Below are 14,030 nucleotides of genomic sequence, written 5' to 3'. Positions count from 1 at the left end.
AGCAAACTTCAAAAACGTCAAAAGTTAGACGGGTGCAACTAATTCGTAGCACAGACGACCCTTTTCTCTTTCTTCTCCAAGTGGGACTAGAGGACCAAAGTAAACAAAACAAAGCTCCTCCATATCCAAAGCCGAAGCTCGAATTCGATATAAAAGCTACAATACATTTGCACAACTTCTTCAGCAATTAACTCCATTGAAGAAGACTCGCAGAGATCCAATCACAGATGAAGATCACTGTAATGACCGCGGACGAACAGATTCTCAACTTAGACGTGGATCCCCACGAAACTGTAAAACCCTAATTTCAGCTCAACAAAACCTCAATTACTTGCATGCGTATATATCTCTCTGTAATTTGGGGTGTGTTAGTTCATATTGCTGCTCTGTTTTGTTTAATTAATTTGGAAGTTCTTTTTTTTTTGTGATAGGTTGAAAATGTGAAAGCTCTGCTGGAGGTGGAGGTGAGAATTTCTTTACGTAAATTTTTAAGTTTTATTTGTAGAATTATAAATTCGTTGGCTACTATGAAAGTATGGGGAAAGATACTATTCAATTGAAGTAAATTTTGGATCTTTCTTTACTTGGGGACTCAGGGGAACAAGTAAAGAACCGAAATATAATTGCAGAATTTAAAATTCGAAACTTTTTTGGGTTTGAAAACTAGTTTAAGTTAGCTAATTAATTAATTAATAGATGAATGTAAAGTGAATGTGTGATTTGTTTTTACAATGCATATAAGCAGACGCGGGTGCTGCTTCAGCAACAGCAGCTGCTATATAATGGGAGGGAGATGAGGAATTCTGAGAAGCTGAGTGCCCTTGGCGTTAAAGATGAAGACTTGATAATGATGGTATCCAATGCTGCACCGAGGTATAGTTGACCCACTTCATCATTTACAATTGTTCTCTTTGTTTTTGTCATTTTGTATTTTGTATTCAATTCCCTTTATGGTGTTCATGCATTTAATGGGTCTGTGAATATATTTCAGTGCTTCAGCCAATGCTTTGAGCTTCAATCCAGATGGGTCTGCGGTAAACCCAGGAGCTTTTCAGCAGCACATTAAGAATGATTCTAATTTGATGGCACAGTTGTTTCAGGTAGCATGCTGTTCTTTTACTTCAATTTCTTTTTCTTGTTTTGGATGAGGTTTGTGGACACCTGCACATGATTTAAATTTTTTCTTTAGTTTCAGCATTGTTATTCTGAAGGTATAAACTGTTGCAGAGTTTTTCAAAATGCAATTCCTTAGTTTATGTGATTGTTTACTTCCAGTGAGTTTCTGACAATCTTACTTTTATGTGGAACGTACAGAGTGACCCAGACTTAGCACAAGTTATTCTTGGAAATGATCTCAATAGACTGCAGGAACTTTTACGACAGCGTCATCGCCAAAAGTCTGAACTTCGACGGCAACAAGATGAGGAGCTTGTAAGTGACCTTTTCTTCCCCTTCTTCTCATAGTCATTGTAGGATAGTTGCTACTTTCTACTAATTTCGTGGTAATTTGCCTCCGTACTTAAAAATAAATACCTACATCCATATGATAATTTTTGAATTTTCAGAGAAATGTAGTAATTAACTAACTGTAAATGATATTGCAATGTCTATTTCTGTCATGATACTTGTTTATCCTGTGTGTTACTTCTTGAATATAGATTTTGGAATGATGTATAATCTCTGTAATTAATGGAGTTTCTGTTTCACCTTATCTTGTGAGCAGGCTCTTCTTTATGCAGATCCTTTTGATGTTGAAGCACAGAAGAAGATTGAAGCTGCTATTCGCCAGGTTAGTGGTATTGTCTTTGTCAAAGGATTGAGGTTCACAAATGATAATTCAACTTCACAATTTCTTCAATAACCTGATGCTGTAGTTGTTCTTTCATAAAATACTTGCACTAGTAACATTCTCTTAAAATTTATTTTTAAATGCACATAGTATGTATTTTTTCTGTTTTTTATATTTGCTGATTTGCTTTGCAGAAAGGAATTGATGAAAACTGGGCCGCGGCTCTGGAACATAATCCTGAAGCTTTTGCAAGGGTGGTATGTATGATTGTCAACCTTTTCTACCATTGTTATCTTTTTAAAATTTACTCTGGATGTTTCATTTGATGTTCTATGTGACTTTTCAGGTTATGTTGTATGTTGACATGGAAGTCAATGGTGTCCCGTTAAAGGTAACTCAAACGTAATAGCTTAGGGTGTGCACTGTTACTATTCTTTCGCTTCAGTTCAACGTAATATGAGATGACTACATGCATGATTTTTGTTGCCTTACTTAAATGTCTTACTTTATTTGACTTCCCTTCATATTTTCTGTACAGATTGTCCATCTCAACTAGTATTAGAAGTGATAATTTTTTATTTTTTTCCTGTACCCAAATAGCTACAAAAGTTACATATTTTGTTTATTTTCACTTGTGTCCAGGCATTTGTTGACAGTGGAGCGCAGTCAACAATTATTTCAAAAAGCTGCGCTGAGCGTTGTGGGTATGAGCTATTTTTCACTATTAGACAGTAATTTACTATCTACTAATTGTAATAATTGATCTGCACAAGCGATTCATGTAACATATTCATGTTGACGAATATCTTATCACATACCCTTTTTGGATTATGCATGTAGGTATGGTATTTATTTATCCATACCTAGGTATGGTATTTATTTATCCATACCTAGGTATGCCTACTGTTTATATTTGTGGATGTATATGCACCTGCCCTCATGCATGAATCTAATTCCTGTTTGGATTAGCAATTTAGGTGCCAATGCTATCCTGCCCGTTGGCTGTTGGTCCACTGTCTTTTTGGTTGTGTTTCATTCTAGAAATTCAGTGGCCCAAACACGACCAAAATGTATGCATGGTTTTGAGAGCATGCTGATGTTGATTTGGATCATGAGAGAAAAGTAGGAAGTTGTTCTATAACAATCTCAGTCGGTAGCTTTCATTAGCTACTTTATATCATTACCACTTTAGATAATAAAATTTGGCTTTTATGATCATCCCCTAAAGATGAATTTTTGTGAAAGAGGAAACAATTTTTGATTGCTTTATTTCTGTTTTCTTTATTAGAAACTCTGTTGGTTTTTTATATTTTATTTTTATGAATACTGTGAGAGTTATAGAAGTAAAAGCCTAATGTTGTGTTGTTTTGGGCATTGAATTATCTAGATTGTTGAGGCTTTTAGATCAACGTTACAAGGGTATTGCTCATGGAGTTGGTCAATCAGAGATATTGGGTCGGATACATGTAGCTCCAATCAAGGTAGCTGCCTATGATAAACATTTCATATCATATTATACTCTTGTGTCTGAGATGGTTACTTGAGTGACAGGATTTTTAACTTATTTATTAACATTGTTTCTTTAGATTGGGAATATATTTTATCCTTGCTCATTCTTGGTTTTGGATGCTCCCAATATGGAGTTCCTCTTTGGGTTGGATATGCTCCGTAAGCATCAGGTAGGGTACATGCTCCAATTATGTGATGGTTGTCCATCTCAATTGCTTTAATTAGTGAAGTTTTCCAGATTTGTTAGTCTTCTAACATTGCAGATGTCTTCAGTGCATTATAGATCTGAAGGATAGTGTTTTGAGAGTTGGTGGTGGAGAAGTTTCCGTACCATTCTTGCAAGGTTGGTCCCATTATCTCTCTTCATATGTATGAATTTATAAAGATTCTGGAATATATGCCCTTTGGTAAATAAAAAAATTAAACTATGTACCAATTTCAGAAAAGGACATCCCATCTCGTTTTCTGGATGAAGAAAGGTTTGCCAAGGAAACATCCAGCTCAGGAGCTCCTGTAAGTCTACTTGAGTTTATGCTTTTCCTGAAGTCAACAGTTCTTGATGTTTGCAATGTCTGATTTCTTTAATCAAAATGCTGCTATATCTAATCATCGAGTGCACAGCCCATGGATAGTCTAATAGCAAAACTATGGAGGATCCATATTCTGGTGTTAACCATAAAAACCAATTGGCTCTTTCGTCCTGCACGAGTCCTTGTATTAGTTCCCTTTTTCTCTTCGTATCTTTTCTTTCCCTCCAATTTTCTTGTTAAGTACTGATATAGCATGGTTTTTTTGGATCATAGCATTTATTAGGATATGTTTATGGTCTTAAAAAAGTTTTCAGATCTAGGAAGGCAATCAACCTTTGACGTATATTTTGTAAGTTCTTGTATGGATTGGCATTCTTGTTATTTCTTTCAATATTCCTCATTTTACTTTATTGTGTTATTCTTCAGGTTACATCTGGAAAAGCAGATACAAGCAAAAATTCACCATCGGGAGGGCAATCATCTGGTTAGTTTGGAAATTGGTTGTAGTTGTTAACGGGATTCTCATTTTGATAATGATTTGTGAATGCGATTTAGTTTGCTTGCTCTAGTTTGGTTGAATTGGTTAAAAGGTAAATTGTGATAGCAGTGCATGCATGATGTTTTGCCACATATAACTGATGCACTTTTCCTTTTAAATTGACACAGGAAGTGCTCGTTCTAACCCGACTCAGGTAAACTTCTTTAGCTTTAACCTCTGCTGTAGTATGTTTACATTTGGTTACTCTCAGTTCTAAGTTCTCAATCTTGGGCTATTCAATCTTTTGGGGTCACCATATAGAGAAGTTTGACTGGGGTGATGATGATGACCCATTATCATGGTATGAAAATTCTAATCTGATAATGGTATGGCTGCAGGCACCTGATTTTGAAGCTAAAGTTGCAAAGCTTGTTGAGCTAGGGTTCGGGAGAGATGCTGTAATACAAGCTCTTAAATTTTTCGACGGTAACGAAGAACAAGCAGCAGGATATCTTTTTGGGGGCTGATTAAGCTGTATACCTTTTAAAATTCATTTCATTGTTGGAATAATAATGATTAATTGGAGAACTCAATTACAAAAGTAGTTCAAGTTGGAATATTGTGTATTTTGTTACCCTTTGATTTGATTTTAATCTACTGACACCCACGAACGGGGCTGGCAAGATTTACCCTTTTCAGATTATATATCATTCATCCTGTGTGTTGAGGTTGCCTGGTTTACTTTATCTCTGCTGCTAACTGTCTTTGATTGTATCTGCCATACATGAGGTATTGTAAATGCATTGTGTACGTATGGGTTAGGCCTTCAATGTTAATTAGTAAAAGGTCGTCAAAAACTATTCCAAACTATATGTTGCATTGAAGAATGTAGAAAAATGATGATAATTAAAAAATTAATTGAGTAAACATAATTTTTTATTTTGAAAGTTTAGGTTGAAATAAAATGCTTTAGTATCAAAAACCGTCCCTTCCTATACTTGAGAAGCAAGCAACTAAGCGAGGCCAAAACAGACATTTCAAGAGCACCAATCAGGGGCGAAAAGGTAATTAAACAAACAAACAGTTCCAGCGCACACTCTAGCTAATAGCTATAGGGAGGTTAGGGTTAGGGATCTCTCAAGGAAATGGACGCCTCTATGAATAAGTTTTTTCCGGAAAGGAGCAACATTTAAAATGCTAAAAGCTCCAAAAATGAACAATCGAGAACCCTAGATAAATTCCTAAAAGCTCAAAACCTATATTGCATGAGTACATAAATATGATACAGTATGACACAATGATACGAAAAATTTTCAAAAAATTAGAATTAAAATACAACAAAGATATGGCAATTAAAATATATAGAATTTATTAATTTTGTAATATATAGGCTATAACGACAGTCTTCTAGCATGACTCGTATATAATATCTCGTTATTATTGCTTGCCCTTTTATTTACTTCCTAGTTCAGGATTCCTATCCCACTAAATTGTGCATTTTGTTTCCTTGTAATCCTAGGGTTAGGCTTCAATACAACAACATAACATTATTCAGCCTATACAATTTTATTAATGAAGGCCAGCACCTGCGGCTTATTGAAGGCCAAAACACTTAACAAATAAAAGTAAAAACAGTATGTGCGTTATAGTCAGAACTTAGCTAAGGTCAGCATTGTTTATTGATTGGCCTCTTGTGAAGTTGTGTCAAACCATGAATTCTTGGTTTTAATTACATGCCAAATTGTCTCTTTATTTCTTTTGGCACTTTGTTTAATCTTCTATCAAAGCACATGCTTCTCCAAAAAAAAAAAAAAACACTTTAAAAATGCTTTTAGCCCTTTCAGAAGCACTCCCAAACATATTCTATAGAAAATGCATATAACTCAATCAAAACAAGTTCTCTTGGTATTTCAAACCCAAATCAAAACCAATCTGCCAATCTGTTTGGTGTCAGCTATCATAATCATCATCTTTGAGAGCATTCTCGTTCAATACTTGTGCTTACTCGAGAGGCAAGAAACAATGTGCCGGAACATAGACTTCCCGAAACTGAATTTAGCCATATGACATCTCAGGAGCTTCAAAGGCTCAGACTTTGGCTTGGGTGGCAAGGAACCAGATGCTGCATCTGCTGCAGTTTTAAGCATGCTGACTATGACCCTTCAAACATTGGAAGAGTTGCTCTGCGGAGTGGGCAATGGCGATCAGGGATAGATAGCTAACCAGCGTAATGTCTATTTTTTTTTGGTTATTTGATACAAGTCCTTAAGGTCATCAACCCTTGTATTTGTCTCAACACAGGAAGAAGCACCTTGAAGACCTCTTATAAATAATGTAAGCACTTTGATGATATAAAGCATCAACTGGATATCAAAATGAACCTGTCACTCAGGAGCATAGTCTAAAATGAAACACAAATATAAATATGAATGCACCTCAAACAAAATGTTCCAATAAAAAGGAAATTCTTACAAGATGTCAAGTCTAATCAAGTTACAAAAATACCTAGAACCTTTGCAGTGCCACACGCATCCTCCGAATACTCAAAACTATAATTGGCTATAACAAATGCATTACTCAAGACAAACTCTCCAAGGTATCACAGACAAAAATCAAAACCTTTCTGCCAATCTGGCAGTAACTGCTCTTAATTTTGAATATACTTTTCCAGCAGGGGACCCTAAGATAAGGCTGCAAAGAGAATCCCTTGCAACTTTAATATTTGCAAAAGAGCCCAGTATGTGAATCTTGGTATCAGCAATCACAATCCTCGTCTTTGTAGCATTCTCGATGGCAAACTTTGTTTTACCACCTTTACCGGACAGTCTTCCTATAGCACGAGACAAGTGCTCCCCACGAAGTGTTTTAACATCCTTGATCTCAAAAGACTCCACATACAGCTCATCCATACGCAAAAGGGCAATGGCATCTATCACATCAAACCCCAGCATGAAAGCCTGAACAAAATCAGAACACTTTTGTAAATTACTCACGTCGGGGGTGTCAGCTCTAGTCTTTAACTCAACTTTGCGACCCTTGAGATTCATACGAATGTCTATCTTCATCTGCTCATAAACTGGGGTGTAAATGTCCAACCATACTTTCTTGAGAGGTGAATATCGATGTGGCGGAACAGAGACTTTCCGAAACTGGACTCGACCATCTGACATCTCATGAGCCTTCAAAGGCTCAAAAATTGGTTTTGGTGGCAAAGCCGCAGATGCTGAACTTGGTTCAGATGGAACTGCTTCGACTTCCATGGAAACGGGAGCTTCATTGGACTGCATTTTTAACTGGTCTGACTTTTGGACCCTTCAACTATTAATAAAAATTTGTTCAAATAGGAGCATAAAATCAGAAATCATGTTTACCAATCCCTAAAAAATACATATGTTCTCACAGTAAACATCTACTCTAATTCTAATTAAGCTTTATATCAATAAAAATGTACAATACAATACAATACAAACTATCCCTGCCTTGTCTGCAAGAACAGAAACAGAGCGCTATTCTCACAATTACAACCTCAACTGAAATATCCACAGCCTAAGATGCAATCATAAACTACACAGATGCTTCACGGATTTTCAATTTCACGAAGTGCTTCAATAAACCCTACTTTAAACTTACTCCAAATAAAAGGAAAATTAAATTCCGTTTCAAGTGAAAAAATTTTCCCAATTTAATCATAGGTGCCTGAATTTTTTTTTTATCGAGCTCGGAAATAGAACAAGCATCAAAATTGGCAGAGACCCAAATGAAACACACACAAAAATTTCTGTAAAATTCAACAAAGATACAAAGATCAACTGATTTTTCAACATACCCACAAAAACTTAGGTCACGAATAGTCTAATTTTACTACGCTTAAGAAATGTTGGAGAAAAAATTAAACCCTTATGATAAAAAGAGAGTACCTGGGGCGTGATGTAAGCAAATTTTGAACTCCTCCTCTCTTCCTCTGCGTCTTCGTCTATATGTGAGAGAGAGGGCCACGAAAGAGGAAGAGAGCGATAGCTAGGGTTTTGCTTTTGTTAATTTCTAAATAGTGATTTGGGTTCATTTTTTGGTCGGACATTATGGTCCATGGATTGGGCCTTATTTGTTTTTAATAAGATTGGGCCTTGTTTGTTGTTACAAAAAGTGAATGTAAAAAAAAGAAAAAAGAAAAAGTATTCTCCAAGAAGAAAGATAAGGTTGCTTCAGCATCTTTTCCACTTTTTATAGGTTGGAATTAAAAAACCTATGAAATAAAGGGCCAGAGCATTGTCTCTACCTAATACTTATCTTTAATCCAACGGCTATGGATAGGAATTTGGTGCACAACTCTAGCTATATATATATATATATATATATATATATAAATATAGATAAGCAATGTTGTGTGGCCATAAGCTCAGCAAGTGAAGAAGCAGAGAATATGGAGAGGGAGATGGAATTTTAGGAAGGTTATGGCATGGGTGAGTGGGGAAGATGATAAAACTAATTACTACTTTTGAGTGGTTACAACTTAGAAGTAGATTAAAAAAAAATGTTATCTTTCCCAATCCACCCATGCCTTATGTTTCCTCTTATTCATCCCTCTCCTCAATTTCTCTCCTCTACTACTACCACATTTATATATGATATGTTTATTATGTTTGGTAGCTGTTCATCTATAGATTTACTCTAGTGTCCATCATATATTTTTATTATGTGTGGTGTGGTGATTAGGTTTTTATTATGTGTGGTTTTATGGTTTTTCCATGTGTTTTTTCTTTCTAAGGGTTGGTATAATTTGTTGAGTGCGCATGTAAGGATCTGTTTTGAGGCCAAAGATCTCATCAACCATATAAATTTCCAGCTGATTTTCCGATCTATGGAGATCTTTGTTACATAGTTTCTTTGAGCTGATCATATTCATATGGCAGCAAAATATGAAAAGTAACCAATTAAGAACATTTGTTTCATCTTTTTATTCGCTTATCGGCACGAACTTAAGCTGACAATCAATCTAAAGTTGAATGCAAACATGGCCAAATTCTAATAGTGCTTCACTGCAAGAGGGCTCTTTACATAGTGACTGCCATCTGACCATATCAACTCCCCAAATACATACCCTTGAGGCTTACCCTTAACCTTAGCTTTCAATATAACCTTGAACATCTTCACTTCACCAATTCTCTTAAATTTCAGTCTTCTAGGTTGAACCAAAACTTCTACCTCTGATGGCTCCTTGACATGCACTTTGTATGTGCCGGGAGAACCAACATTTGTAACTTTTCTGTTTATGGTCACTGGGTCTTCACAGAGATTAGGAACTGAAATTGAAGGGTAGTTGAAGTCTGCTAGGCTGAACGACTTGGAACACTTGTAAGTTGAGTTGGAGAATGATTTGATCATGGTTTCGTTGTATCCGTGAGCGCATAAGAAGTTCAAGTAATCTAGCGTTGTTAGGTTGTAAACTAGTCCCGGATCCATTGCTTTGTTTGGTTGAATGTGTCCTGAGCCATAAGCAAATGGTGTTGCCTTCACATAAGAAGAGTCATCAAGTATTGGTTCCATGCTGTTATCCTGTGTTGTAGCTGCATGTGTAAGGAAAGTTAAGCAATGCTAGAATGGCAGATGTGCATTTCATTTTTAACTGGTCAATGAAAAAAACTAGGTGTTGTGTACCAGTGGTCATGATTGCAGATTTAATAGCTGCCGGACTCCAATCAGGGTGGAGTGTCCTGAGAAGCCCTGCAATTCCAGATGCATGAGGGCATGCCATTGAACTCCCAGTTTGCACATTAAAAGGAACCCGGCGAGTATCGGAAATTTGAGAAGTTGGCCCTGCTGCTTCAGTATAAGCAGCAATTATGCTCACCCCTGGTGCAATGATATCAGGCTGAAAATATGTAATGAAAAGTTCATGTAATATATGAACTGTAATGGTAATACCAGGGAAAGAAAACCCATTAATTTGACTAGAGAACAGAGAAAGTTATAGTTTGCCTTTAAGATTCCCTGTTCCAGGAGGTTAGGCCCCCTAGATGAAAATGCAGCCACAAATGGAGCTGGCTTTGATCCCAATTCAGTCTTGACTCGAGTTAAGTAAGCCATAGGGGTTCTGTTATGAATAAAGTTACACACTGTGTGAGTAATTAAGACCAAATTTGATGATATATACATAAACAAAGTCCAAAAGCAAATTAGTAAGTGAGAGAGTTAAAGACTTGGTAGATTTAATGTAATCAAAGATATATTTGCCGTCAGTGTAGTTGACATGTGAAACAAGGAGCACATGAGGATCGGCTACAACATCATTTCCACTTTGCTCATCATTGACCAAGATCATTCCTACAGCACCTTCCATATCAGCCTGCCAGCTCTTCTCAGTTCTTGCATTATCGTTATATTCTCGAAGGCAAACCAAGATCTTTCCTTTCACCTTCCTAGGATCAAGGGTTCCACCCTGGCAAATTATTCTGAAGTGAAAAATGAAGCAGCTTACACATTGCTAAAGAGTAGAATCATACAACTTTTCGAAATTGATGGGTTCAATCAGGCATTGTGCTTACGCTTCTGCGGTGGATGCATTAGCATGTTTTGCTTCTGCTGCGCTGACCAATGGGTAGAACTTTTCCGATGGCAAGCCTTTAGCTGAAAGGCTAACTCCCTGGCAGAGTAAAAATGTAAACTAGTTACTGCAACTCATTATGTCTAGTAAACATCAAACAGGCATGCTGCTATTGGGAACCATTCAAAAATTGAACATCCTAGTTTGGTTGTATTGGCTCGTCCCTTGTAGACACTAGGAAAGTATGCACAATGTACCTTCAAATGCTTCTTGTTTCCAAGAGAGACATAACTTGTGAACTCCCGATCGATCGTGCCAGCACCAACTGTTAATAACCAGGGCGACAGATTCAATACTGTCCCGGGATTTGGTCCTGTATTGCCAGCTGCACTAACCACGACAATGCCATGCTTAACTGCATGGAAGGCCCCTATTGAAATTGAACTTTTTAAAAATTCTTGTGCTCCTCCACCAAGAGACACAGAGATTATATCGACTCCATCACTTATTGCAGCATCAAAGGCAGCTAATACGTCTGCATCAAAGCACTGGACACCTTCATATGGTGCCCAGCATACCTTATACGCAGCAACGCGGGCTCGAGGCGATCCACCCTTGGCAGTTCCATTGCCATTTCCAAAAACACTTACTCCGGGAACAAAGTTGCCAGCAGCCGTGGCAAGGGTGTGGGATCCATGGCCATCATAGTCACGAGCGGTGGAAAAGGAGGAATTGAGAGGGCCAGCATACATGGCAAGACCATTGTTAAAGTACCTTGTCCCAATCAGCTTTCTGCATTAACATGTGCCCTTTCATATATGGGAAAGATTCTCATCAAGCTTGGGTTGAACACTTTGCATGACCATTAGTCCAATTAACAAACACAAATTTCTAAAATTTGGTAAAAGCATGGTTTGAAAATTTGATATGCAGATATGCACAGAAAGCCATAGGAGGCAAAACAATAAAACGCAGAATTAGCAAGAGCACATCATTAAGAAGAAAGAGCTTGGATGGTTCAGATAGCTAGTTATTAGCCAATGTCCCACCAAGAAATAAAAAGTGAAAACTAGGATCAAAAGAGTCGCTTCAACAGAAAGTAGATGGTGACTGGTGTTAGTGAGAAAATCACAAAATCCAATAGTGCTAAGATTTTTCTCCTTTTTTTACCCTCAATTATGGCCTCCTAACCAATGATTGATCAACCTCTGGTACTGAGTCATTGCTTGAACAGAACAACGTACCAACTCTAGCACTAGCAGGTTTTTTTCTTTTTTATCTCAAAATGTTTTCTAAGTTTCTTATGCACCATATGCATGAATATCAAAATTTAGTACCTTTATTTTTGGCCTACTCACCTAAAGACTAAAACCATATATTGCTCTTCTCTATAGTGAAATTGAAGTATGAAATGCAATGAAACTCAACTGGATTCAAGGTACTCCTATAGAAGCAGAGTTTGAATTTGAACTTTACCTACCAGCTTTATCAAAGCATTTGTTTAAAATATAATTAAAGAAAAAGTGGCTGTCAGTAGATAAGACTCAAGAGGCTGGACCTGTTACAACGAACTCGCTTTGTATCATGTTGACAAATTCCACGCCACTTTGAAGGGACGGGTCCCAACCCTTCATCACTAAAGCTTTTTGATTCTGGCCAAACACCTAACACATCCCCATTGCAAGAAATAACAGTTAACAATGTCAAAAACAATGTAGGTTTTAGCAAAGAGTGAAAAAAAATTTCTCAAAAGTTCTTCATTATTATGTTCTATCACAAATTTGATCAAGTTCTCAAGTTACAAGTCTTAGCAGGATAATCTAAAAGCTATCAGCTTGGCAGGTTTCATTCAAAGAAACGAGTTGTGTGACTGAAACAAGCAAACACGAAACAAAGTTCCAGAAACAACGCGACACTGACAGCAATTTACAAGTTTCATAGTTCTTGAAGAAAATAAGTAATTACTTGTGGTCTAATAAACTCGAAAAACATATAGAAGTTTACCAGTATCTATGTTTGCAATTATTGTATCTTCTCCCAACCTTGCCTTCATCCAAATGGAGTATGAAGGAATTAGTCCATTTCTCTCCAATCCAAGAAAATTCCATGATCTAGTTGTTTCCAGTTTGCTTCCCTTGTTTAAGAAAACCGATATCACATTTGGATGCTCTGCATCCTCAAAAATACAAAGCAACTTAATAAATATTTTCCTGCAGCTTAATACCACAAACTAGGTTGTAGCTTGTATATATGAAAACTGACATTAGATGAAAAAAATTATTACCACATACCTGCAATATCTGCAGCTTCTTCCTCTTCAAGGATTGCAGCAAAACCATTAATATGTCTAGTGTAGGAGTAGAAGATCACATCTTTGGCACTCTTATTGCTGTTAGTGGAATTCAGAGCAAATAAAATAGTTTGGAACATCAATTTATATGGAAAGGACCAGAGGTTTACTTTGCCTTGTGTTAAATTCTTTACCTTCTCAAGAAAGACCCCAGAAAATCATAATGAAATTTTCTCACAGAATCGAGATCCACGGATGAGGGGTTGGGGCCATGTGAATGTGCTCCTAAGTACACTATGAATGACTGTAGTGCCAAAGAAATCTTAAGGTCATTGGAAGAACTCAAGTACACTTTAGAAATATGATCATCATGTTCAAGAAAACTTGTTTAGCTGCAGCAAAAAGATTAAAAGAAAAGCATGCTTGCCTTTTTTCTGGATAGAGTGGGTGTCTGCAACAGAAAGAACAAAAGAACTGGTAGAAGCAAGGAAGGAAGAGTTGAAAGCACCATTGCTTTGATTAATCTTTGTACAAAAATGTTGGCTACAAAGCTGGTTCAAGTTTATTTCTCTGTATGAAAAATTGTTGACATAACTATATAACTTTATGGCACTGATAGCTTGAAAAAGTAGATTCCATAAACAAAAAATGCTGGTATGTATATATATGAGAGATGTTTAATATTTGGTAGACTGCTTTAACTTTGAGATTTCTGTTTTTTTTTTTTTTCCTCTTCTAGCCATTATGCTTCAATATTCTTTAAGTAAAACAAAAGATCCTCGTTTGGACACATGGGTCCGAGTCTTTGTCCTACTTTATGCCTGTTTGGGTAGCAAGTTGTGACACACAACGAGCTCAAGTCAAGAAAAAAAATATTAAATTAACTCTACATT

At 36.6% G+C, this 14,030-nt stretch overlaps 3 protein-coding genes across 4 annotated transcripts; 1 reads left to right on the top strand and 2 right to left on the bottom strand.

The window, feature by feature from the left end:
* Positions 1 to 38: 38 nt before the first annotated feature.
* LOC117632266 (protein DNA-DAMAGE INDUCIBLE 1) lies at positions 39 to 5,016 on the top strand. Its single transcript, XM_034365704.1, has 16 exons — positions 39 to 293; positions 432 to 464; positions 746 to 873; positions 992 to 1,100; positions 1,315 to 1,431; positions 1,724 to 1,789; positions 1,984 to 2,046; positions 2,136 to 2,180; positions 2,432 to 2,493; positions 3,177 to 3,270; positions 3,376 to 3,468; positions 3,572 to 3,641; positions 3,741 to 3,811; positions 4,255 to 4,312; positions 4,495 to 4,520; positions 4,705 to 5,016. Exons 1-16 carry the CDS (start codon positions 228 to 230, stop codon positions 4,831 to 4,833), a joined length of 1,230 nt encoding a protein of 409 aa, XP_034221595.1. The 5' UTR covers positions 39 to 227; the 3' UTR covers positions 4,834 to 5,016.
* Positions 5,017 to 6,708: 1,692 nt separating this feature from the next.
* LOC117633197 (RNA-binding protein pno1-like) lies at positions 6,709 to 8,373 on the bottom strand. Of its 2 annotated transcripts, none has more exons than XM_034366907.1 (2): positions 8,224 to 8,373; positions 6,709 to 7,618 (listed from the first exon to the last, which is right to left on the bottom strand). In XM_034366907.1, exon 2 carries the CDS (start codon positions 7,591 to 7,593, stop codon positions 6,919 to 6,921), a length of 675 nt encoding a protein of 224 aa, XP_034222798.1. In that variant the 5' UTR covers positions 7,594 to 7,618; positions 8,224 to 8,373; the 3' UTR covers positions 6,709 to 6,918. The 2 variants fall into 2 exon arrangements, with proteins under 2 accessions (XP_034222798.1, XP_034222799.1); XM_034366908.1 differs by having other exon boundaries at positions 6,709 to 7,624; positions 8,224 to 8,329.
* Positions 8,374 to 9,126: 753 nt separating this feature from the next.
* On the bottom strand, positions 9,127 to 13,744 carry LOC117631084 (subtilisin-like protease SBT5.4). The gene is made up of 11 exons (XM_034364032.1): positions 13,565 to 13,744; positions 13,332 to 13,441; positions 13,139 to 13,236; positions 12,852 to 13,016; positions 12,406 to 12,511; positions 11,105 to 11,639; positions 10,849 to 10,946; positions 10,504 to 10,755; positions 10,283 to 10,397; positions 9,962 to 10,175; positions 9,127 to 9,870 (listed from the first exon to the last, which is right to left on the bottom strand). The coding sequence occupies exons 1-11, from the start codon at positions 13,646 to 13,648 to the stop codon at positions 9,329 to 9,331; spliced, it is 2,319 nt and encodes a 772-aa protein (XP_034219923.1). The 5' UTR covers positions 13,649 to 13,744; the 3' UTR covers positions 9,127 to 9,328.
* Positions 13,745 to 14,030: the final 286 nt, after the last annotated feature.

Source organism: Prunus dulcis, chromosome 6 (assembly GCF_902201215.1).
Source record: "Prunus dulcis chromosome 6, ALMONDv2, whole genome shotgun sequence".
Lineage (NCBI taxonomy): Eukaryota > Viridiplantae > Streptophyta > Magnoliopsida > Rosales > Rosaceae > Prunus > Prunus dulcis.
Note: the sequence above shows the minus strand (reverse complement) of the source record. Positions and strands in the feature narration are given on the sequence as shown.

What these genes read in the sequence shown, in the direction of transcription:
- LOC117631084 (XM_034364032.1), bottom strand. Translation starts at nt 13,648, where the DNA reads ATGGTGCTTTCAACTCTTCCTTCCTTGCTTCTACCAGTTCTTTTGTTC. An exon ending in AATGCATCCACCGCAGAAGC is followed by an intron (nt 10,756 to 10,848) that starts GTAAGCACAATG and finishes TTTTCACTTCAG; the next exon opens with AATAATTTGCCAGGGTGGAA. An exon ending in ATCTGCAATCATGACCACTG is followed by an intron (nt 9,871 to 9,961) that starts GTACACAACACC and finishes TTACACATGCAG; the next exon opens with CTACAACACAGGATAACAGC.
- LOC117632266 (XM_034365704.1), top strand. Translation starts at nt 228, where the DNA reads ATGAAGATCACTGTAATGACCGCGGACGAACAGATTCTCAACTTAGAC. An exon ending in GTATCCAATGCTGCACCGAG is followed by an intron (nt 874 to 991) that starts GTATAGTTGACC and finishes AATATATTTCAG; the next exon opens with TGCTTCAGCCAATGCTTTGA. An exon ending in TACATGTAGCTCCAATCAAG is followed by an intron (nt 3,271 to 3,375) that starts GTAGCTGCCTAT and finishes TTGTTTCTTTAG; the next exon opens with ATTGGGAATATATTTTATCC.
- LOC117633197 (XM_034366907.1), bottom strand. Translation starts at nt 7,593, where the DNA reads ATGCAGTCCAATGAAGCTCCCGTTTCCATGGAAGTCGAAGCAGTTCCA.